Source organism: Pezoporus occidentalis, unplaced genomic scaffold, assembly GCF_034315485.1.
Source record: "Pezoporus occidentalis ecotype Australia unplaced genomic scaffold, CSIRO_AGI_Poc_V1 ctg39, whole genome shotgun sequence".
In the NCBI taxonomy this organism is placed as follows: domain Eukaryota; kingdom Metazoa; phylum Chordata; class Aves; order Psittaciformes; family Psittacidae; genus Pezoporus; species Pezoporus occidentalis.
In genome coordinates, this window is record NW_026915713.1 from 2,033,847 (window position 1) to 2,056,186 (window position 22,340).

Consider the following 22,340-nt stretch of genomic DNA (forward strand, 5'->3'; position numbering starts at 1 on the left):
TTCCTGCCTGACCTCCTTCCCCTCCCTCACACTAGGGACTTCTCCCCCTTTTCTTCTGCACCCCAGGAGAGGTCACACCACTTCCTTACCCAGCCCTTCCTTTCCCCTTTCCTTTCCCCCTTTTTTTTCCCCCATTCTCCTTCTCCTGGTTTCTCTTGCTGCTTGTCTCGTTACGATAGCAACCCAAGCCATTCTTACTACAGCATTACTTATCCCTGAAGAGCCAGAGCGCTCAGAATACGGCTCCGCCACGCACCCGCTACCTATAAACACCCTTTCCTCCAACAGCCACAGGAAGCTCCGGCTGCGCGGTGCGCTACTCTACCCTGCTCGCCCCGCCACTCCCTCCCCTTCCCGTTCCCCTTCCGTTCACCAGCACCGCCCAGAGCTGCCTCCCGCCCGGGCCTGCCGGGGGAGGAGCGGGCCGTGGTAGCGGCTGCATGGCGGCGGGGGCGAGTGGCGGCGGCTTGCTGCCCTTCCTGCGGCTGCTGGGGCAGCTCAAGGTGAGCGCGGGGCTTCAGGGCCGGGCGCTGCGGTAGCTGTGTCCGCGGGGCGGGTTTCCCCAGCTGTCACCGGGGTAGGAGCGGGGGCACGGGTGGTCGGTGGCGCGCGGCCTTCGGGGCCTGGTAGCGGCGTGGCCGGCGGAGGGCCGGGGCCTTCGGGGTGTGGGTGGCGGGAGTGGCGGAGCCTGTGAAGCGGGGACTGCTGGCCCCGGTGCTGGGGCTGCCAGGGGAGACGTGGGTGCCGGCCGGAGGAGGGCAAGGGTGGCTCGGCGCTTCGGGGGATCTCCGTGAGGCTGACGAGGGCATCTGCTGCTGGTAGCGGTAGTGCTGGTGCCTTCGCCTCGCCTGTGAGCGGCTGTGTAAAGGCGTCCTCTCATAGCCTCGGGGGAGCCCGGTCTTTGGGCAGGTGTTTCCGGAAAGCGTCAGGGCTCGCTGGAGCATGGAGGTTATGGTGGGGTAAGAGTTCTGCCGGTGTCCCTGAGGTGAGATCGCCAAAACCTGAGCTTTAACGTTCATGTTCCTGTGATGCTCTCCTTCTGCAGAGAGTACCGCGGACGGGATGGGTGTACAGGAACGTGGCAAAGCCAGAGAGTGTATCCGATCATATGTACAGAATGGCGATGATGGCGTTGGTGACTGAAGATAAATGCCTTAACAAAGACAGGTGAGATTGCCTGTGGTTATTGTGACCACACGTTAATATTGTGGCAAGCTGCAACCAAAATGATAAAAATAGCTTCATCCTGAGGAAGGGCTTTTAAACCATACTGGAGGAATTTAAAATCCTTTCCCCTCTTCTCTTTCCTCCCTCTGTTGGAAAGGGTGCTGTTTACCTGGAGAGCTGAAAGAGGCTAAAAACTTTTATTGCCAGACTGCTATGCTGAGGCAAGTTTTAGTGCAGAGGCTCTGGGCTGGTGTTCTCTCAGGCTGTAAGTAAGCGAGCTGAAGACAGTTAAACCACAGCTTGAAGCAACAGACAGCAAAGGTAAAGCTGTATATTGTGTGGATTTTAACAGCAGTAAGAAGCCTGAGCAATCATCTAGCGTAGCAGAGAATGATCATTGTCGAATGAGTTGTCTAGTATGGGATCACACTTAATTTGTCCCTTCTGAAGCTGAACTGAATACTGTTGTGAGTATTCTGCTGCACACTGGCATAGCTACAGAGCTGTGAGTGTCAGATTTTAATCTGAATTTGGGATGACTCCAATCAGATTACCTTCTACATGTTGCAGGAGTAATAAGAAGTATATAATGTAGTTAGTCATCATAATATCTCTGAAAGCCAAACATGCAGAAGCTAAGTACATTACTTTTGAATGCTATGCTCTTGTACAAAGGTTATTTATACTTGAATCTGCATTTACAAGGAGCCATAGCTAGAAATGAAGCATTACAATCATGTCTAGACGGAAACTCTCGTAGAAAAGAAATGAAAAACTTATGCAAAGTTTAAAAAAAACCCAAAACAACCTCCACAAAAGACCCACAAAATACAAATAACCTGTAAAATATTTGAAGGGGATAAATTATGTAGTCTCTTAGCTTAATGAATAACAAGATGTAACTTCAAATGCTAAAAACCTGTTTATTCTGTCTTTGCTTCTTGCCAGATGCATACGATTAGCTTTGGTCCACGATATGGCTGAATGCATTGTTGGAGACATTGCTCCTGCAGATAATATCTCAAAGGAGGAGAAACACAGGAGGGAAGAGGTATGTGCATAAGTTGTGAAGCCACATCTGTGAAGTGTTCTGCATGTTGTTCTGGTGGTAGTGAAAGGACCTTCTAAGCAACATTATACTGCCACTGGCACAAGACAAGTGTGCCACAAACAACCAAAGTTTTCAACTCATTGTGATTCCTGTATGGGTATCGTCACCAAGTACAAAGTTAGGGAAGGAGAACTTTTGAACTGATCTTCATGTCAGCCATTTATTCCTGAGCTGGCTGGATTTTTGATAACCTGAATTAGTCATATTGACCAGCCTTACCAAAAGGTACAGAGCAGGGAGTAGGTGCACTGAGGAATATGGATGGCAATTTGTAGTGGATCATTTTCATGGTGTAAAATCATGTGTGACAGGGACTTTATTTAAACCATTTGCACAGGACTCCAGACACAGAGGTCTTTTATTTTTTTTTTTGTCACGAGTCTTTGAGTGCAGCATGCCTGGAGTTATTTTATGTTTGGCTTTGTACATATACAAATACGTGTACAATGTTGGTTTGTTGCGTTACTTGAAGAAAATGTAAACTGCTCCTCTAGCCGCCGCTAGAGGGCAACGTGATGCCTCAGAAACTTTGGAGGCTCTGATTACCTCTTCAAAGAGTGTAAAAAAAAAAAATGCTGCAATTACTATTTCACCACCACCACTTCTCTTTTACTTTACCTCTCCTCCACTTGCCAGAGGACGGCAGGGGTGACACCCCTAAGGCTGAGGAGGGTGCTTCCTATTCCTTTCACTTGGCCTGTGAGCAGCTGCCTGAAGGCATCCCTCATAGCCTCAGGGAGCCTGGTCCTTGGACAGGCTTCCTCTGCCTTATCTGTTTAAAACCTGGGGTTGGGGAGCCTATGATGAACTCCAAGAGTAACCTCCTTGCTATGAAATTGGAAATTAAAGATCAAAGGGGTATTCAGTATCCTTGAAGTACTGTCTTTGCTGACTCTAATTTTGGTTTTGGTTTTTTCCTTCCCCCCCCCCCCCCCCGCCCCCCCAATTTATTTCCTACTGTATTCTCACACTAAACAAATGAACAAAATAACCTCTCTTTTCTGGAAGCCTCCAAGGGTTGTTTTGTCACTGAAGATCAAGCTTCAGCTTTGCCTAGAGGTAATTCTCGTTTGTATTGAGGCAGTAAAAAAGATATTTTGATGCCGTGTTTTATTGCTGTAGGGTATCAAGTGGATTTTTTTATCCCTATTTTTCAAAATTGGGGCTTTTTTTAGAGGCTTATATTGCGTTGCCTGAGAATCAGTAGCTGTTCCTGCTAGTGGAAATGTGCTACTTGACTGGGAGGGGGCAGTTCCTTGTCAACACTGCATCTGTAACTTACTGAGTTCAAATGTTGCATCCACTAGTTAAATCTGGGAGGCAGAGCTGATAATTGACAGCAGTTCCCTGGCTTGCCTGCCTTGCTTTGGGCTTTTTTTTCTGGACTCTTGGAAGATATTGGATACATGTTCAGGCTTTTTCTTGTGTTGTAGCCTACCTGTCTAATGACTTAAGCGGCTCCCAGCAAAGATTCTTCACTGAGTGGTCTTACTGTTTCTTTGGTGGGTTTGTATACATGTGCACTTCAGAATAATCGTGGTGGGCTGACCCTGGCTGGACACCAGGTGCCCACCAGAGCTGCTCTGTCACTCCCCTCCTCAGCTGGATACGGCATAGAGAATGCAGCAAAAGGCTCCTGGGCAAGAAGATGGGAAGAAGTCACTCAGCAGTTACCATCATGAGCAAAACTGAATCAGCTGGAGAAATGAATTTATTACCAATCAAATCAGAGTAGGAAAATGAGTAACAAAACCAAATCTTAAAACACCTTGTCTTCCCCCTGTGTCCTTTTTTCTCAGGCTTAACTTTACTCCTGAATTTTCTACCTCCTCCCCCCCACTGGTGCAGGAGGTTCTCCAATGTGAGTCTCTCCCATGGGCTGCAGTTCTTCATGCACTGCTCCAGTGTGGGTCCATTCCATGGGGTGCAGCCCTCAGCAACAGACTGCTCCAGTTTGGGTCCCTCACGGGGGTTACATATCCTGACCCCAAATCTGCTCCAGCATGGGCTTCTCTCTCCAAGGAGTCACAGGTCCTGCCAGGAGCCTGCTCCAGTGTGGGCTTCCCACAGGGTCACAGCCTCCTTCGGGCAACCCCCTGCTCCAGTGTAGGGTCCTCCACAGGCTGCAGGATATGTGCTCCACCGTGGCCCAACATGGGCTGCAGGGGCACAGCCTGCCTCACCATGGTCTGCACCACAGACTGCAAGGGAACCTCTGCTCTTGTACGTGGAACACCTCCTGCCCTTCTTCTGCGCTGACCTTGGGGTCTGCAGAGCTGTTTCTCTCACATATTCTCACTCCTTTCCCCAGCTACAGTTGTTTCTGCAGAGTAACTTTTCCCCCTTTAAATATGTTATCCCAAGGGGATAAAGCTTTTGGGCTTGGCCTTGGCCAGCAGTGGATCCATCTTGGAGGTGTCTGGCATTGGCTCTGTTGGACAGAGGGGAAGCTTCTAGCAGCTTCTTACAGAAGCCTTCCCTATATCCCCCCACTCTACCACCTGGCCATGCAAACCAAATACAATAATATACTGTACAGTGTATGTTTCTACAAACTTGGTACCAAATAGTTAATTCTTTGGGGTGGGGGGAGGTGGGGGAGTGATATGCTTGCTCAAAAAAATGGATAAATAGAAATAGCTTTTTATTATTATTTTTTTTTCCAGGCAGCTATGCAACAACTGACCCAGCTTCTATCAGAGGAGCTCAGAAAAGAAATCTATGAACTCTGGGAAGTAAGTTTGCATTCTTTTAAACCTTTGCTAAAATTAAGTGACTCCTTGTCCTTTTTCTGTTCACCTCTGAAACAGTGTCATCTTTTCTTTTGACCTCAAGCAACATAGATTCATTTGCTTGGGAAGTAAAGCTAATGGTATGAGTCAGAGTCACTTTGGAATCCTCTTGAAACAGAAATCCCAAACTTTTGTAAAATAACCAGGTTCTACCTTTGGCTTTGCAAAGCTCCAGGTGGACCCGTGTCATGGTCTAAGGTGGTTAACCTGTCCAGGACTTTGTACAACAGAAGGAAGATTTTGTCCTCTACATCCAGCCCTCTTGAATATAAATCTGTTTTCTTACTGCAGTATCTCTCTTGTTCACATCCGGCCATTTGTAGTCCATGATCTTTTAATACAGAAAAAATAATGGGGGTTGATGATGTTACAGAGTATTTTCTGCTTTTTATGCGAAGAATGTGTCTTCCATTTCTTTCTTCTGCAGCTCATTAGGCTAAAATATTTAGTAGTAACTTCTAGTTTAAACTTAAATGTGGTGTGCTGACTCAGAAGAGTGCTTTTCTACAAACAGCACCAGTTACTTGCTGGTCTGGGTACCTTAAAATGTTTGTTCTAGAAAGTATCTTCTGTATTTGAAGGTGATTTAACTTTTTTATTTGAACTCATGCTGTTAATTAGGATATTTACGCTTGAAAACCAGGGAAGATAAGATTATCTCCAGACAATTCAAGATAGAATCATAGATTAATTATTGTGCTTAGTCTTGTCCTGCCATACAGTTGTATGAGGACAAATGTATCTATGATCTCTTGTTCACATGTTGCTGCAAACAAAGCATTATATGTTTCTTGGACTCTCTGACCTGAAACTGTATTTTATGCTGATACTCTTTAGTTTTTTACTTTGACTGTTATTAAATTTGAGATATTTGCAGCCAATTTCTGCCTTTTGTTACAGCACTCTGTTTTTTGGGGTGTGTTTCTTTTCTTTCTAGTTGTGGTGAAACTGGCAATGGGATGGGTTTTCATTGTTGCCATTCAAGGTGTAGGGGGCAAGTCAGCATAACCAGGTCTGGGAGATAATGTGTGTGCATTTGTTTAGTGAGTACTGGTTTCTTCCCTTTTGGAAAGGTGTTATAATTGAGGAAAAGGAGGTTTTGATAAAATTAGTCCTGCAGGATTTTTTTTTTTTTTTTGCATATGTTATTTTCCTTTGCCCCACTCTGCTCTTCTGATGGTATAGAGCTGGTTCAGTATGCAGTTAGTTCTTCAGCACGTTAGCTTTTTATCATTCTCATTAACTGTAAGTTAACATATGCATGCTTTTTATAATTTGTTGTTTCTACCTTCAGGATCATTTGTTGGCATTGAGTCTCTAATGCAGTAGGATGATTGTAACCCATATGGCAGCAAGTGTAACCTAAAAATCTATTATTCACATATAGTCCCTCTGGTCTTATTTTAAGTGGAACAACTAGGTGCTTATTAAAAAGAAAAAGGAAGAAAAAATGCAGAAAACAGAAGCCTCTGATCAGTTGGTGTTGATACTCTGCTCTCAGCTGGCCACAGGCATTTCCCTCTGATTTCTTTTTATGAGTGAAGGAAGTTACGGCCCAGAGCTGAGCAGTGGCTGGAACAGGATCCACTGACACTCTTAGCAAGCTCCTGCACTGCTCTGCCCTCATCTCTGTGCCTGTTTCCCTTTCAGCTTTGTCTCTGCCCTTCTTTCCCTTTCAGCCTTACAAGGTCTGTTGCTTTGGACTGGATTGACAGGCCCTCTGCAGGCCTGCTGGAGGGTAGAAAGGTGGCAGAAAGATGCCTCCAATGTATTTTGACTTTATAAATAAATGCAGAATTATTTTTTAAAAAACATTAAAGAAAAAGAATTGGCACGTTTCAGCCGTGTCCTGCTTCTTTGTGTTCAAGAGCAAAAGCACAGGAGTGAATTTTAAAAGACAGACTGTGGTGTTAGAGAGACCAGTTGCTGTTTTTCCAAAGCTTACTGTTTTTTCGCCCTCTTAAACACCTGCAGGGAGGAAACAGTAAGTATTTATTTCAGCACTGCACAGTAGCACGTATAATAGCTGCTGTTTCTTGAGGTTAATGTGAGCTGAGGCATGAAAAAAGTCTGGTGGGTTGTATGGCACAAAGAGGTTGATAACAGATTGATACTCCCAATTAATTTCTGAAGGTGGGATAGACCTTTATAGGCAAACAGCCATAGTTCTTTTCCTAAAGTTCTCCTTTGTAGTGGTGCCAAGAGTTGGGTTTGTTGTTTTTTTTTAGTAGCCAAAAAAAAGAATTATGAATAGTATTAAGAAAATAAGTAGTAGTATTTAAACAAAATTTAAAGATAAGGCAAAGCTGAGACTGAAAAGAGGAAAAGGAGTTTAAAATGTAAAAATGAAATTGACTACTGGAAAAATGATCTAAATGTAACTGAAAATGTAAAGCATCATTCAAATCCAAATAGGGTGGTATATGAATCAATCATGGCTATCAAAGTCTGGATTTCTGACTTTCCAGTGTAAAGCAATAAGCGTAAGAACAGGCTCCTAATAGCAGTCAGTCACACTTACCTGAGTATCGCTGTGCTGGAAGTTACAACCGAGGATCTTCCCACTGTGAGTGGCACCCACACCCACAGTTGTTGTCTTAAGGCGCAGAAAGGGATGCCATGTGCTTTGGTCAGTAGGAACAGCTCTTCTGCAGTTGTGCTTCTCTTGCCTGCAGAATGACTGTGTCATAGGTTGGGTGGCTCTGAAAGCACAGATGGGCTTGGTGTGGTTAGTGGTGGTTAATCAGCCTCTGGTCTGATTATTGGTGGTGGTGATGGATGGCATTAGACCTGCTGGAGGTATCAAGGTGCTGGTAACCTGCACAGAAAGAAGCCTTTTCATGTTGGGGAAACTCGGACTCCTTGAGAGTCGGGAGAAGACCAGATGATGAGAGATCAAGAAAATGCAGTAGATTTAGAAAAGAGAAAATGAAATGGCAGACCTGTCTGCAGCCATCACAGGAAGCAAATGACAGCAAAACTGTTCAAGTTGTCTAGAAATGTGAATACATAATATTCATACTCATGGTAACTGGAGAGAGGGAAAAGATAGCAGAGAGATTAAAGGACTTAAAAGTCTGAAGGGGAGGAAATCCATAAACAAATCCCCTTCCTATAGTCTAGGAAAGACACAAAGACATATGCAGCTCAGGCAGATTGGACCAGAGAGATAAAAAGGAATGACAGGAGAAATGTAAAGAAAAACTCCTTGCAAAACCAGCAAGTAGTGGAGAAAAGTAAAAAACAGGCCTTAAAACCCAGTAATGGTAATGCATAGGTACACATTCCGGTGATTGATGGCCTTAGCTTGGCCTGAAAAGGTCTTTCTATGAAACTGTTAAATGGAACCTATTATTGAACTTACATATTGTTTAAGGTTGTCTCCATATCATCCCTGATTCAGCCAAAATGCTTGGTATGTTTAGAGTTAAGACATGAGAAAGAATCGTGTTCTTAAGTCCTATTATATTGAATTAAAATTCGGGACATACTTATTTCAACTGTTCTGCAAGTGGGTGAAGGTAGTCTTAAAAAGCAATCTTAGAAAGAACTAACTATCATGAATATTTATGGAGTGGCTTGTACTGATGAAGAAGATTCTAGATATATAAAGAGCTTCTAATATTCTGTTTCAGAACAACAAATTTTTTTGTCTCATAACTGCAAATCTGTTCAGGAATATGAAAACCAGCGTACTGCAGAAGCCAAGTTTGTAAAGCAATTGGATCAGTGCGAGATGATACTGCAAGCATTTGAATATGAAGAGCTGGAAAACACACCTGGCAGACTGCAGGATTTTTACGATTCAACTGCTGGTACGACATTTGGGCTTTTTGGGGTTGTTTTTTTCTTTTTCTTTTGTAAATTAAATATACAAATTGCCTTTTCTCAGATAGATGTTCAGAGCAAGTGAGAGCTGATTATTTCACTCATTGCTCAAGTACCTTAAACACTTCTGGGGAAACAATGCAGAATGAAGATACCTTACTTTTATATATAGGTATTGAACCTGAATTTCATTTATGCCAAGTTCCTTTTACATCACTCTTTACCTTCCGTTACACTCACATACGTTTAGGTATCTCCCTGTAATACCAGAAGAGGGTATAGTAGAGGCTGGAGGCTTCACCGATGCACTGGCAGCAGCTTGTATCTAATTTGTTAGTGTTTCATGAACCAGTGAAGTAGAACTTGTTATCCCTCCATGAGCTGTGGTCTTGTGTGGTCTGTATGAGGTACATGCAAGAACCAGCTCAGTGAAATGTTTTAGGTGCAAACATATCACCTTTTATTCTATCCACTGCTTTTTGTCCTTCTCAAAATAAACTGATAGTTGAAAGGAAAAACAGGTAAAATAGTCTTTACTGTGTTAGCAAGGGAGTTGAACACCAGAAGAGGACTGTGGCTCCAAGTCATCCTGTCCTGGCAAAAAATTAGGGACAGACAGTAGTCACCAGTCAGTCTGGGACAAGTCCCATTTGTACCCTGGTGACTCCTCAGAAATAATAATCTCTCTGAAAAATGCATTAATTTGATTAGGGAAGAAGGGAAAAAAGAACAACATCAACAAAGCTGGAGTACTTAATTTTATAATTGACAACTTTGCCCTCCTACCATAATTCAGTAACTTAAACTGAGCTGGTGTCTCAGTAGAACCTGCAGCACGTGCCCTAAGGGCACCTGTAACTGGGGTGGTTTTGTGTAGCAGAATACACAGTGTGGGATTGTCTTGGTCAGGGTAAATCCCCTTTTTAGCTCTTAACGGTCTTAACGGAGCACAAAGTATTTCTATAAGTTTTTGGGTGAAGGACTGTGACTACTCTTGGGCATTCCATGGGTGGATTAAACTGGGAGTACTTGACATTTATTCAGAGCCTAAAGCAATGTCACTGCTAACGTTTCACTGCCAACCTTTTGCGCACAGGAAAATTAGAACATTTTTAACTAACTTTCCCTTTCTTCTGTTTTGCAGGGAAGTTTGTTCACCCTGAAATACTCCAGCTTGTATCTCTGATCAACACAGAAAGGAATAAAAAAATAGCTGCTACGGCTCCTCCACATTCCTGAGGTGCTCCTAAACACTTTAGCTATAATAAATACTTTGTTTTATATTCCATGTGTTGTATTTTCTCCTAATTGCTAATTCTTCTGGCAGATTTTTATTCCATGCATTTACTGTTGAGAATTCCAGGACCACTTAGATAGGAGCAGGTAGGACAGTTACCTCCTGGGTCAGTTTGTGTTGTAGACCAGATGTAGCCTCTGGTTGATGCAGTCCTAGTTACAAATAGATTCTGCACTGGGGAATTTCGGGTAAGTTTAAAAATCAGCTGATTGCAACCTAATCTATTCATGTAGTGCACTGACTGGGACAGGCAGTCCTGTTCTGTGACTCATCAGTATGTCTGCATTTAAGTTCCATCTGTATCAGATAGGATAATATTTGTTCATTGCACTACACAGAAGTGAAGACCAATAAAGTGTGTTTCTCAAGAAGCTCTTGGCAGAGGCAGACTTAGCAATGAGATCTCTTTGGAGTGCATAAGCCTTAAGAAGTGATGGTGGATAAAACTGGTAATCTCATTAATTAATTTTCTCAATGCTTCTGTTTCATGCAGTTTTTCCACTGTCCATGTGTTGTATCAGGGAACGGTGCTGATGTTTCTGGAAGGCCAGTACTCCTGACACTCCTTACCCCAGATGGGCAGTTCTAGAGACTCTTGCCACAGGTATCTGGTAACCACAGAATAGCCAAGGTTGGGAGCAATATTTTGAGTTTGCGGAGTCTAATGCAAAAGCGCTGGCTGCCCCTGTTCAGGCTGTGACAGTTTTTAGTGGAAGTAATAACGCTAATGTAAAAGTACCGTATGGTTATCAAGTAAAGCTGTAGTCGTGGCAAATGCCATTGTGAGGCCAAGTGTCTGCGCTACTAACTGTTGCGTCATGTGTGCAGCTGGAGACTAGGGTGATGCCACAGTTACTAGATAAGGAAGGCTTGCACCTGGAAAAATGACATGGTAAAGACCCAGAGCTAGCTTGCTTGACTTCAGCCACATGTCAAATGAGGCAGCATAAAACTAAATTCAGTGCCATCCCCTTTTAAAGGTAGGTAATGTAGCTGAGCACATACCTTCAGGCACCGTGACTTGGAAACGTCTCCTTTACACAAACATCAGGGGCCTGCCCCACGCTTGTGCTGTGTTCTGCAGCTGGTGCAGAGCTGGTGGGAGCTCATGCCTTGGTGGCTGGCACTGTGCACAGAATCTGCAGAACATGTTGGTCCAGCTGAGATGTGGGATGCCCGCTCTGCACAAAAAACCCCACAAGGCAGCAGTTGTGCCCTGTGGGAACCCCAGAAGAACAAGATGAGCTTTACTAAGCAATAGAAAACTTGATTAATGGTTATCAGCGGCTGATTGTTAGACCACAGGGGTGATGGAGTGGGGCTCGTGAAGCTTTAGTGATTTTATTCCACTGAGAAGCATACAAATCATAGACACCATTAGCTTGCACTGAATGCCAGGCATGAAAGAGCTACAGATGCATTAGAAGACAGAAATGAGAACAAGTGGCCTTAAAGGAGGTGTTTGACAGAAAGCCACACAGCATGTGTGCTACCCCAGGAGGACCAGTCTGTTCCTCCAGTACTACAGGAGGCTTTAGTGGCTGGGGATCCAGGGGAAGGATGGCATGCTGGGCCCAACCAGCTGCACAGTGGTGCAAGAAAGGTAAATACCAGCCTGGAACACAGAGATGTGGTTTGAGTGTGAGTTGGGTAGGGTTTGGTTTTGTTTGAACAAATCCAGCGGGTGCTTCATGTACAATTACATTCCTGTCTACTTGCTGCAGCTCTAATCATGTGTTAGGTTTGGGCACTGCATTTTAACAGAATGAGGGAGCTAGCCGGAAAGAGGCTGGAAGGAAAGCATGCTTATAAAGTATGAACCATGAGGGCTCATGAAGTGAGGCTTCAGGTGGTATGAAATGCACTGTTCACGTGTAGAAGTGTACCAAGCCCTGCCCATGCCACCTGTGAGGGGAGACCACCTCCTCTCCTGATCTGTTCGTATCAGCATCAACCTTACGCATAGTGGCAGCTGCTGTAGTGACAATAATGTGTTAAGGACTGCTGTGGAAGAGAAGCTCGTCTGATCAAGCTTGTCTGGTCCTACACAAGCTTTTTGAATTACACTCTTACTAAATGTAGTTAAAAGCAATATACTGCTTTTCCATAAGCATTTGTCTATGTGTATATATATACACATACATAAATATGTAACTAAAATGAGGTCTAGATTGATGTTCTGTAGAAGGTGACAGTCCTTGAACTCCATGTTCTAATTTTGGTTTGGCTGCTGTCCCTGCTCAAAACAAGGTCATAGACCTAGAAGATGTTTTCTATCCTGTGCTTCACTTTTACTGAACAATTATTTTTCTCCTTTGAACCTTGACATTTTCAAAACTTAGATGACACTTTCATGGGGAATTTCAGGGCCAGGAGGAACTGAACAGATTTAAAAAACTAGGAATGAAGTTTTGCTATGTCACCAGAGTATCAAGGTAAACTGCAGTGCTTAGAGATGCACAGTAAGACTGGTAGAGACACAGAACTGGAAAGAAAACATCACAAAGTGCAAGAGAGAATTTATTTTTAATAAGAATATCAATAACTTAATTTACACAAAATTGACCAGGAGTATCTTCTTTAGTTAAATAAATTCATGTTTATGCACAAACCCACTTAAAATAAGCTAGCAAATTGTCACAAGAAACCTGAACTACAAAATACTAATTAGATTTGCTTCCATGCTAAAAATCACACTAAAGAGGCATTTGATATAAATATCCAAAGTTAACTTATGTCCCGTAGAACATTACAAAAGGACTTCCAACTCTGCATAAACTATAACAAAAGCCACGCGGGGAAAAAAATCACTTAAAGCCAACTTTTCTCACAAGATTTTAAGCAGTCTGTAACTTCACACTCACTAACACTGATTTGAAGCTTTGGCTATGCTAAAAATCCACATCCATTTTGAAAGTAGCCAGACTCTTTTCCCTCCTGTTTATACTTTACTGTGCTCATCTCAGTCTGGTGAACCGAATAATGCAACATGCAGACTGTCACGTGCTCACTAGACAGCAAGGGAGTGTCACAAGTGTGCTGCACTTCGGAAGAATGTTAAAAGGATGCAAGCAAACATGCTGAATCAATCAAAGCTGAGAGATGGCTGGCTTCTGGTGATCAGGCAGATAGATATAATGTGGTAGGTGGGATTATGACCTGCAGTGAAGCATGACAAAATGTGACACCAAGAGTAAAGTCCCTATTCATCCTGGGTGTTGTAACAATTTTATGCTAGCAGCTCTGGAACGTGGGCCGAAGGCATGGGTGCCCTAACCTATGGCACATCTTACGCCAAGTGTTGGGTTTGTATTCTTTCACTTAAGGCTGTGTTTTGACTGAGGCTTATAAATCCCTTATTATTTGAAGAGATGGAGGCAAAAATATTAGAGGTTCCCTCCACTCCACCTCCTTCTGTAATTAATTTATACTGTCAAGTGTTAGCAAACCAGAGAGCAAGCAATGGTAATTTTAAAACTGAAGCTTTTCCAGTTACAGTGACCACCTTGTGATCAATACAGTTTTCATATGAATTACTAAGGTGTCTCCTCCTGTCTTCCTCAACTCTGCTGACTAATGGGTGGAGGGCAACACCAGGCTGTACCAGTGAAAGAGAAAAAACCTTTTGTGACAGTAAGTGATTTTAATTCCGTTAGGAAATAGACCATGTACAGACACTCCTGATCAAAGGGCACGTGGTACACCTGGTAGGCGGCTGGTATAGGGACTCATGCTGGCAGTAGGAATCATTGCACAGCTCTGGGTCCATCTGTCTGATATGGCACTGAGAGGGGAGTTGGAAACCAACAGAAAACTGAACTAAAGAAACAAACTGGGGGAGCGTTGGAGGGAAGTTAAATGAAAACTCTTTTGGTCACATAACGTAGTATTTAGAGCATTTCAGTCAGTGACTTGCATGTGGTTTCTATGGTGTACAAAGTACCTGATGATAAAATGGCCCATCAAAAATACAAACAGGAAAAGTTTCTCCAGTGCAAGGCCAGGAAGGCAACTGACAAAACCTGGTTGCACAAGTTGGGTGGTGGGAGAGGTCTGAAACTCACTGGCTGGGCAAGTCTCTTCAGAGAGGCCTGTGAGGCTCAGGAGCGCTGCAGTCTAACACTGAAGCTCTTCTTCACTCTCAGGAACTCGGGTGCCAGCAAGAGAGCTCTGAGCGCTGGCATGGGCTGTAGAGCTGAGAACTTCTTCAAAACTGCCCCCTGTGTTGCTTGTCCCACCAACCTTGGTCTGAAATACGGCAAAAAAAAAGAACAGCAAGTTCCTCTGCTCACACTGTAGCCAAGTGCCATTTGCATTCCACCTCAAGGCCATGAAGGGTTGAGAACTGTTCAAAGCAGGCAGAGAACATGCGGGATTGGGTTCTCCTTAGAACAAAAGCCATAAAAACATTCAAATAAAGCACCCCCTTTCCTTCTCTAGGGCGCAGTCATAAAATCTGCCAGTGGCACTTAACATACACCTAAAGGAACCAGTCCCTAAGCAGATCCTGGGCAGGATTCCAGATCTACCAGTAAACTTAGTGTGGTTCTATACGTGAGTAGCTCACACTGGTTTCACTGTTTTTTTTTTTTGAGTTCTAAAAGGCTGGATAAAAGATGGGTATTGAAATGATCTGGTTCATTTGCTGAGTGAAGTGGCCCATCACCAGCAACAGTAATACAGCTGCTCCCAAAATACATAAACTGTACTGGGATTTTGGACAGCAGAAGGAATATAGTAACCAAAAACCAAAACCAGCGGCTTGCCTCCCTGTGGGTACTTGCATCTGCCTAGATACTGGTATATATAAAACTGCCCACAGCATTTTCATGTGGGGAGGGGAGAGGAAAAGATACCAAATTACATTAATGATATTAATGAAATTAATACCAGTGTGCTCACAGGTCATCTACTTTCAAAATGCTTCAGTTTGCTGACCTTGTTAATACAAGTATTAAAACCAAAACCCAGTATGACTAAATCTCTGAAAAAGAGTTTTCCTAACAAAAACAGAGCTCTGGGTAAAAATCTGGAAATGGTCAAGAGTAAGCGATGAAGAGAAAGTAGTTTTGACCAGGTTGTCGTGTTAAGAGAATGTTCTTTGGTGGTTCACCACCAAATGATGCCCACTTGAAGTTGATTCAAACCTGAAAATAGGGCAAAACTTTTTACTCCACCCTATAACTGCTGCAGGACGTAAAGACAAGCTGGCATTTTTCCAGTCTGTAAGCTACTAAATGTTTAAGAAGATTATTTTAATTAAATGAACTTTATGTCCTCAGTTTCCAAAGGATTCTGTGTAATCCTTTGTTTCATCAGCTAGCACAGGAGCTGGCCTAGCTTGAAAGTTCAATAAAATAAGGTAGTAGTACTAGGCTTGATATTTGCTCTGACAGTTTGAGTCACTGCTATTAAAAGTTCTCATCCCCAGAGGTAAAAATGTGTATCCAGTCTAATGGGCTGTGCCGACTTCCAGAACGTACCAGTCCATCCCTGGTTTTTGCAAACAGCAATACAAAACACATGCATTGTTAAACGTTGGGAGGCCCAGAACTTACAGTGAAAAGGAGCCACTGCCTAGTAAAGCTACTACTACATTTTCATGGCAAAACTAATGACTTTTATTTGCCAATTAAAGTTCTCAATTGATTTGGATCGATCAGCGTGATTGTGAAAGCAGACTATTCCTGCACTGTTTTAAATGACTCAGTAAGGTGCATCTGAATTTGGACGCCTCACAAACATTAATGCAGTTTCATTTTCTATTTGCCTTTCTGCCTATTCTTCCATATGAAAACAAGAATAGTGTATGTTACTTTACTGAATGCCTCTGGCCAATACTCCTGTGTGTACTCAATCAACTTTTTGTTTTGTCCTGCTTAATCAAAGATTCCTTAAAGGATGATCAAAGAGCCCTCTGAACACGACTGGCTAAGAACTGGCATGACAGTCTCCCCTGGAAGACCATCTTTCCTTAACCAGGAAAACAAGATCAGGCTCCTCAAGCAGCTCACTGTGAGAAGTGGTCTTCAGAGCCGTGCAGTTTGAATTGACTTTCCCTCTTTCTGAATGACGCATTGAGGCAGCAGGACACATGCACTCCTCCCTTGATGCAGAAAGGACATCGCTCACATTTGTCCTTTACCCCTCAGAACGAGGCAAAAAGCTTTTAAGCTGTCCCTCTCACAGGTTGGCCTAAACGTAAGATGAACAGATTTGTGGAGTCTAGAGCAGTCTAGAAGCAAACTTGGGAGCTAGAAGTACTACTGAAAGCCCTGAGAGGAGGTTTAGTGACTAAATGGGTACAAAAAGTACTTTGCTTTTCCAATTGGTGAGTGGTGAAAAAGGAAGAAAAAAATCCATTTCAGATCTCAGGAGTTACAATGAACTGCATTCCCTATCTAAATGGGTAGAAGGCACACAAAGGGATAAGCAAGTGATATGCTTAACTGCAATAGACAGGAAATCAGACCTTCTAGGCTGATGCACCCCACTGGATGAATGATTTCTCCTACAGTGAGATTGAGTATAAAAAGCAGTTGCAGCTAAGGTGAAAAGAATGAATAAGAAAGCATATACAGGCACTAAACTGGGGCTCTGGAGGTCTGTGCTCTGTTCTAACTCCTTGGGATACTCCTAGTCTTCCCTGTGATGCTGCCTCCCACCTGTGAAACAGATGATGTTTTCTTCTCTGACACAGTGCAATGGAGATCACGCTACCCTACACCATCATGACTTACATGTTGTCGGAACAGCATATCACTAAATAACTGTGAACACTCAAAAGCTGAAAATACAGAGCAATTCTGAATTTTGATGGACATGCTTATTTAGAAACATAAAAATAAGTCAAACTCTGTGCTGCCTTTCCTCAGACACTGGAAAATCTTATGTGCTGTACAATTTCACAGTGGCAGGGGTAAGACAGACCTTCCATGTGCACCTGCTGCTTCTGTTCTAGCTGCAATCTGCACTTTCTCTAAGAAGGAATGTCCTTCTGTCCCAAGTGGAAGGCCATTTTCTCATCTTTTTAATGCTTTACAAGTTATAACATCCCTTTACCTTCACCTATTTTTCAACTGTATCCTCAGTTCCCCCTAAAATGAGAAGTCATAACCTGGCTTTTGTCCACTGATAGACTGTACTTGGAATGTGTTGGAATCTTTCTATCACAGCAAAGTAAAACGCCAGTTTATGAGAACACTTGACCTTATCTGATGAATAAAAACCATTAGGAAACAAACCCTCTTGTTCCCCACTTGAATGTGCCCTTCCATGCAGCAAAGATTAGCTCACTGCTCTGTCCTGCCAAGTGATATTGTCCTTAACAAGTGCTGTTAGTTATAACTGGTAACTGCCATCAGATCTTCCTGTCCCACAGCAAATTGAGTTTTGCAATTTTAAATCCAGACAAAACACTGCAATTTGAGAGGACGCACACCTGCATTGAAGAGAGACAGGTTCAGTGCTAAGAACCACACAGGCAGTGTGAGTCACACCAGAGCTACAGGACAGATGCCATCAGCTGAACAAGGGGCACCTGGTGAGCACATCTCTAGTACTGGCAAGGGGGTGGCTCAGGGATGGGACCACTTGTTTAATTTGGCAGACAGCAGAAGTAATTTCTTAGTAACAAAGCAGAGAAAGACTGTTTCTTTGGCCTTCATTTGCCATTGGTGTTCTGTGAATTTCTTGATGATCGAACGGCAAGTTCAATCAGTCTGTACAAATGAGAGACTAAGCTGTCACAATTTAACACACAGCCATGCAACTGCCTCTAACCTTTACCTTAAGGCTTGTGACAGTGGTCTCAACCTTCTCCTCAAACGATTTGAAAGTTGGAGAATTCCTAGGAAAAAAAAAGAAAGTGGAAGGAATTAAGAGTGAGTTGCAAATGCAAAGGCATAACTCCACAGTTTGACCAGTTCTTATCAGGCAGAAACAGTAGGACAGACTGAGGCCTGGCTAGCAGCACAGGGCTGTAGACTGATAGGGTATGAACAGTCACTTGTGCTCTGTCAGTCAAATCCAATTATGGTAATCGGATGAATATATTTTAGCTTCAAATTTGCAAAAGCAGAACCTGCCTAGCAATTGAAACCAAACTAGGTTGGCTACCCTGTTCCTACAAGGACAAACAGAAGCCACTTAGAAAAATAATGCAGATTTACCTTTTGTTCTGTTAAACAGGTGATAAAAGGGTCAAAAGGAGAGAGAAACTGAGTTTTATGACTTATATTTGACCGACAGGTCACATTGCTGAATGCCTGCCTTAAACTATCCACCTGCTGCAGCTGGATGAATTAACGTCCATCATGTAGTTAGGAGATTTGTTTTCCCCACATGCTTCGCAGGGAGTGGGGATATTCATATACGCAGAGGCCAAAGGGATGAAAAGAAAGCTAAATCCTAATTTTATTGAAAACAGTCAGCACTTTACTTGAACAGATATCGATATTTGGCTGCAGTCAAGTAAAGCATGATTATAGCCATTAAAACATGAAGGCACTCATATAAAATCCCTCCATTTGAACACGATCCAACGCCTGCTGGAGTGGAAAGCATCTCTGACATTAATGAGCTTTGGATGATACTCTAAAACAGCAGTTCAGCAGAACAACTGAATTTCAGATTCAGTAATACAAACCTGGTAACAATCAACTATCCCAATACATCTCAGAACTGCTTCATCTACTCAAAGGCTTGTGCAAGAGATTAACTAGTTAATACAATTAAAAGGAAAAAGAAAACCCACAGATGGCCTGTCCTACAGTCCTTATCTACATGAGCAACCTTAATTGATTGAAGTGGGACTCTTCATCCGACTAAAACCTGCAGGATCAGGATCTAAGTATGCAAATCCCCCCTCATTACACTGCTGAACATCACCATAGCAAATAAAATATGGGTAGCGTATTACCTCATTGCAGGCATGCTTATGGAATGGCGAATAGAGTAACTGTGGAATAAAAGCAAAAGATAAGGAAAAAAGCTGCAAAATCCAGTTTGCAACATGACTATAATATTTTTTTAACTTAAATTTTAAAATGTATTTTATACATTTATATATTTATTTATTTAACTTAAATCTTAAAATGCATATACATATTTTTAAGAGTGCTGGTACTTTTCCTCTCCTGATGGCAACAGCTTGTTGCCATCCACTCACCTGTGGATTCCAGCTCTCGTTCAGCACTGAAGATCTTACCACCACATTCTCATGACAACTGATCAGCAATAGGGCTCAAAACAATGCCAAACAGTTCCTGGCAATACCTATTTAAATGGCTCAGACCCCTGCTATCTACAGACATGCAACATGTGACAGAGGAACAGTGGGCTACCTCTGTGCTCCACAGTGGCAGATGATAACCTCTGCTAGATGAGAGCAGTACACCTTGGGTTTGTGAGCACAGACAGAGCCAGTTTGAGGCAATAGGTAAGTAAGTCAGCAGCAATTGCCTTTGTTGCATGTTCAGTGTTTACAGTCCAAATAGCCAGTGCTGGCCCCCAATTTGTATGGGCTCCTGCACAATATGTTACCTAAACAAGAGGTTTCTTCAGCCAGATATGCAGCTGCAGCAGCTGCTGTACTCATCTCTGCAGGATGTTTCACCTCGTTCTTCACACCTCAACATTACCAAGGCTAGAAAGCTATTTTCCACAGCTCTTGGCCATCTCTCCTTGCAACGCTTCCCTCCTCAGACTTCCCGGCAGCGAGAGGATTGGAAGGCTGTCAAATGAAGGATGGAGTCTCCGCATCACTCAAAAATACCCCAAATTGTCTTGCAACTTTAACCCTGCATGTGGCTGCCCACTTGGCTTACATTAGCCATGTTCATCCACCTGAATCACCAAAGCCAACTCTGCTATCACAGCATCACCTATTCCTTGCTTCTGGGAAGCATCAAGCCTGTCCTGAATATGGATCTTTATTTGAAGTACAAGAATCATCCATAAGTGCATTTAGATTTGAACACTGAAAGTAAACTGTGCACTGCAAGAGTATGTACTGTTTCAGAAGTTCGTGCTTGGCTGCTTTCAGTGTTGACTGACAGCTGCAGCCTGCTCTGATTGAGAACAGCGAGAGCTTTACTTTGAGGGCTACCAACATTTGGCTGCAATCAAGCAAAGCATGATTACAGTATTAAAAAATGAAAGCTCTATATAAACAGCACATGTGCTTGTTCTGAGCCATACAAATTCAGAGCAGCATTATGTCCGTATCCACACAAAGGATTATTTTTTTTCCAGATTAAAGATTCAGAAACGGGGACAGGAAGGAGGAGAGAGCTATTTGGCAAGCAGGTGGGACAGAGATCTTATACAAACTGTTTGCTGTTGGGTATATTTCGAGTATTCTGCTAAGCTCAGATAGACGAGAACTAACAGCAGACAATGCAAATGTTTCATGTTCAGTTTCTCACAACATTCTGAAGACTTTCAAAAGATTAGCCCAAACATTTCAGAAGTGCAGCAAATCCATCCTAGTTAAATTAAACAAGCATGCTTACCATTTTAGTCTTTTAACACGTGACAAACAGGCAAGAACAAGAGTTTGGAAGCATTTCAGCATAGCCTGCTCCTCTTCTAATAGCAAAATATTCCAAATACCATCTTTTAAGTAAGATTACATTGTGCCAAATTAGATTTGCACAGCTGAGAGATGGCGTGTGACAGACAATCTGAATACTAAATGCATACTTTATTGAATTCATCTTTTTATTTCTGAGGAGGTAAGGAAGTTATAGGAACAGTAACATCATCTTTTACTAGAAGCCTAAAATGTTAAGCTTTTTTAAAGACATACATGTCTGTGATCAGTGCAGAGGCAGAAAACGGAGATCCTTCATGACAAAGGATCCATGTTTTGGTTCCATGTCAGAGTGAAATAGGAAAGTCAGTCTATGCTCCATTTTGAAGTTCTCGGTGAAGTAACAGTTCATGTTAGGATCACTTAGCTGAACAGAAAAAACTGTTCTTGAGCTGTCCTGTGCACTTGGGATGCTACAAGGGCAGAGAGACAGCAGGGGATTCAGGGCTGTTCAGCCCCTCTGCTGGGTGAGCTGATATAAAGCCAGACCACTTTGAGCACACATGAAATTGTTTTATAATTCATCATATACTGAAGTGCTTTACAGCATCAATAAATCAAAGCTCTCTCTATAAAGAACCCCTTTAATCATCTTAAGAACTTGGCCTACTCTTGGAAATTTCCCCAGGACTCAACACTTGTAAAGAGTCACCATGTACACTTCATGACTAATACACTTTTGCTTTATTGAAGAGGAGGTAATTAAATACTTCATATAATCTTTATAAAACTCTGCTGGCTGAGTAGAATTTTTACTGAGCATTTGTTACGTTCCAACCTCTGACAAAAAAAGATGGCTGAGAGATTGGGATTATGTATAAATAGGCTTTTCCAAGAGCAACATCTTCTGAATGTGTTCATTATTTGAATTTGAGACTAATCTACTCAAGAATAAGGCAAACACTTAGACCAGTCCCTTCCTCATTATACTCACCATGCTGTAAAAAATGAGACATTACAGTTTAAGTAGCATGTTTTTATCTTATATAATGATGCTGAAAGGAAAGAGGTTACTGCATTACATTCCATAAAACAAAACCTGTCAAGTTTAGAGGCAGTATTCACAGAGAGTAATGTGTCTTACCTAATCGAATGTGATCTGTGGAGGATGCACAAGGAAAGAAAAGCAAGAGTTAAAAGTATTATGAAAACGTAACAAAAACCACACATATATATTTATAGCATGTCAAACTGCCTTAGGAGAAAAATAAAAGCATTTGCATTCAAATCTTGATGTTTGAATTCGCACTGGAATGTGGATCAGTTGAGATTCCTTCAAAGCAAAAATATTCACACAGACTCCTCCACTACACGGTCACCTATTCTGTGTGCAGAATCCCACCTCAATATCATTAAAGTATAGGCAAACTGGAATTGTACATGTACACCAGCAGTAAATGTCTTTTTTTCCCCTCTAAATTTCTTAATCATCTCTCAGTTGAGAAGGGTCGGAAAAAAACACAAAGCTTTTAATTCCTAAAATGACATTTTCTAAAATACCTGCTCCTTGTTGAAAACAATAATTGAAACACTTTGACACTGTTTTCCAGC

The 22,340-nt window shown here is 42.5% G+C and overlaps 2 protein-coding genes across 8 annotated transcripts in view; one reads left to right on the top strand and one right to left on the bottom strand.

Moving 5' to 3' along the window:
• The first annotated feature begins 366 nt into the window (after window positions 1-366).
• HDDC2 (HD domain containing 2) lies at window positions 367-10,181 on the top strand. Its single transcript, XM_062632383.1, has 6 exons — window positions 367-503; window positions 1,046-1,167; window positions 2,116-2,218; window positions 4,945-5,013; window positions 8,747-8,885; window positions 10,043-10,181. Exons 1-6 carry the CDS (start codon window positions 441-443, stop codon window positions 10,135-10,137), a joined length of 591 nt encoding a protein of 196 aa, XP_062488367.1. The 5' UTR covers window positions 367-440; the 3' UTR covers window positions 10,138-10,181.
• Window positions 10,182-12,705: 2,524 nt separating this feature from the next.
• The window catches only part of TPD52L1 (TPD52 like 1), a 54,134-nt gene continuing 44,499 nt past the window's right edge, over window positions 12,706-22,340 (bottom strand). For 3 of the 7 annotated variants that reach the window (XM_062632388.1, XM_062632384.1, XM_062632391.1), the window contains 4 exons: window positions 21,874-21,888; window positions 19,116-19,154; window positions 17,984-18,044; window positions 12,706-14,443 (listed from right to left, as the gene is read on the bottom strand). In XM_062632388.1, coding sequence (XP_062488372.1) covers window positions 14,312-14,443; window positions 17,984-18,044; window positions 19,116-19,154; window positions 21,874-21,888 — 247 coding nt within the window. In that variant the 3' untranslated portion in view covers window positions 12,706-14,311. Of the gene's footprint in view, window positions 14,444-17,983; window positions 18,045-19,115; window positions 19,157-21,873; window positions 21,889-22,340 lie in introns of all 7 variants that reach the window. The other 4 variants (XM_062632390.1, XM_062632387.1, XM_062632389.1 and 1 more) reach the window with 2 other exon arrangements.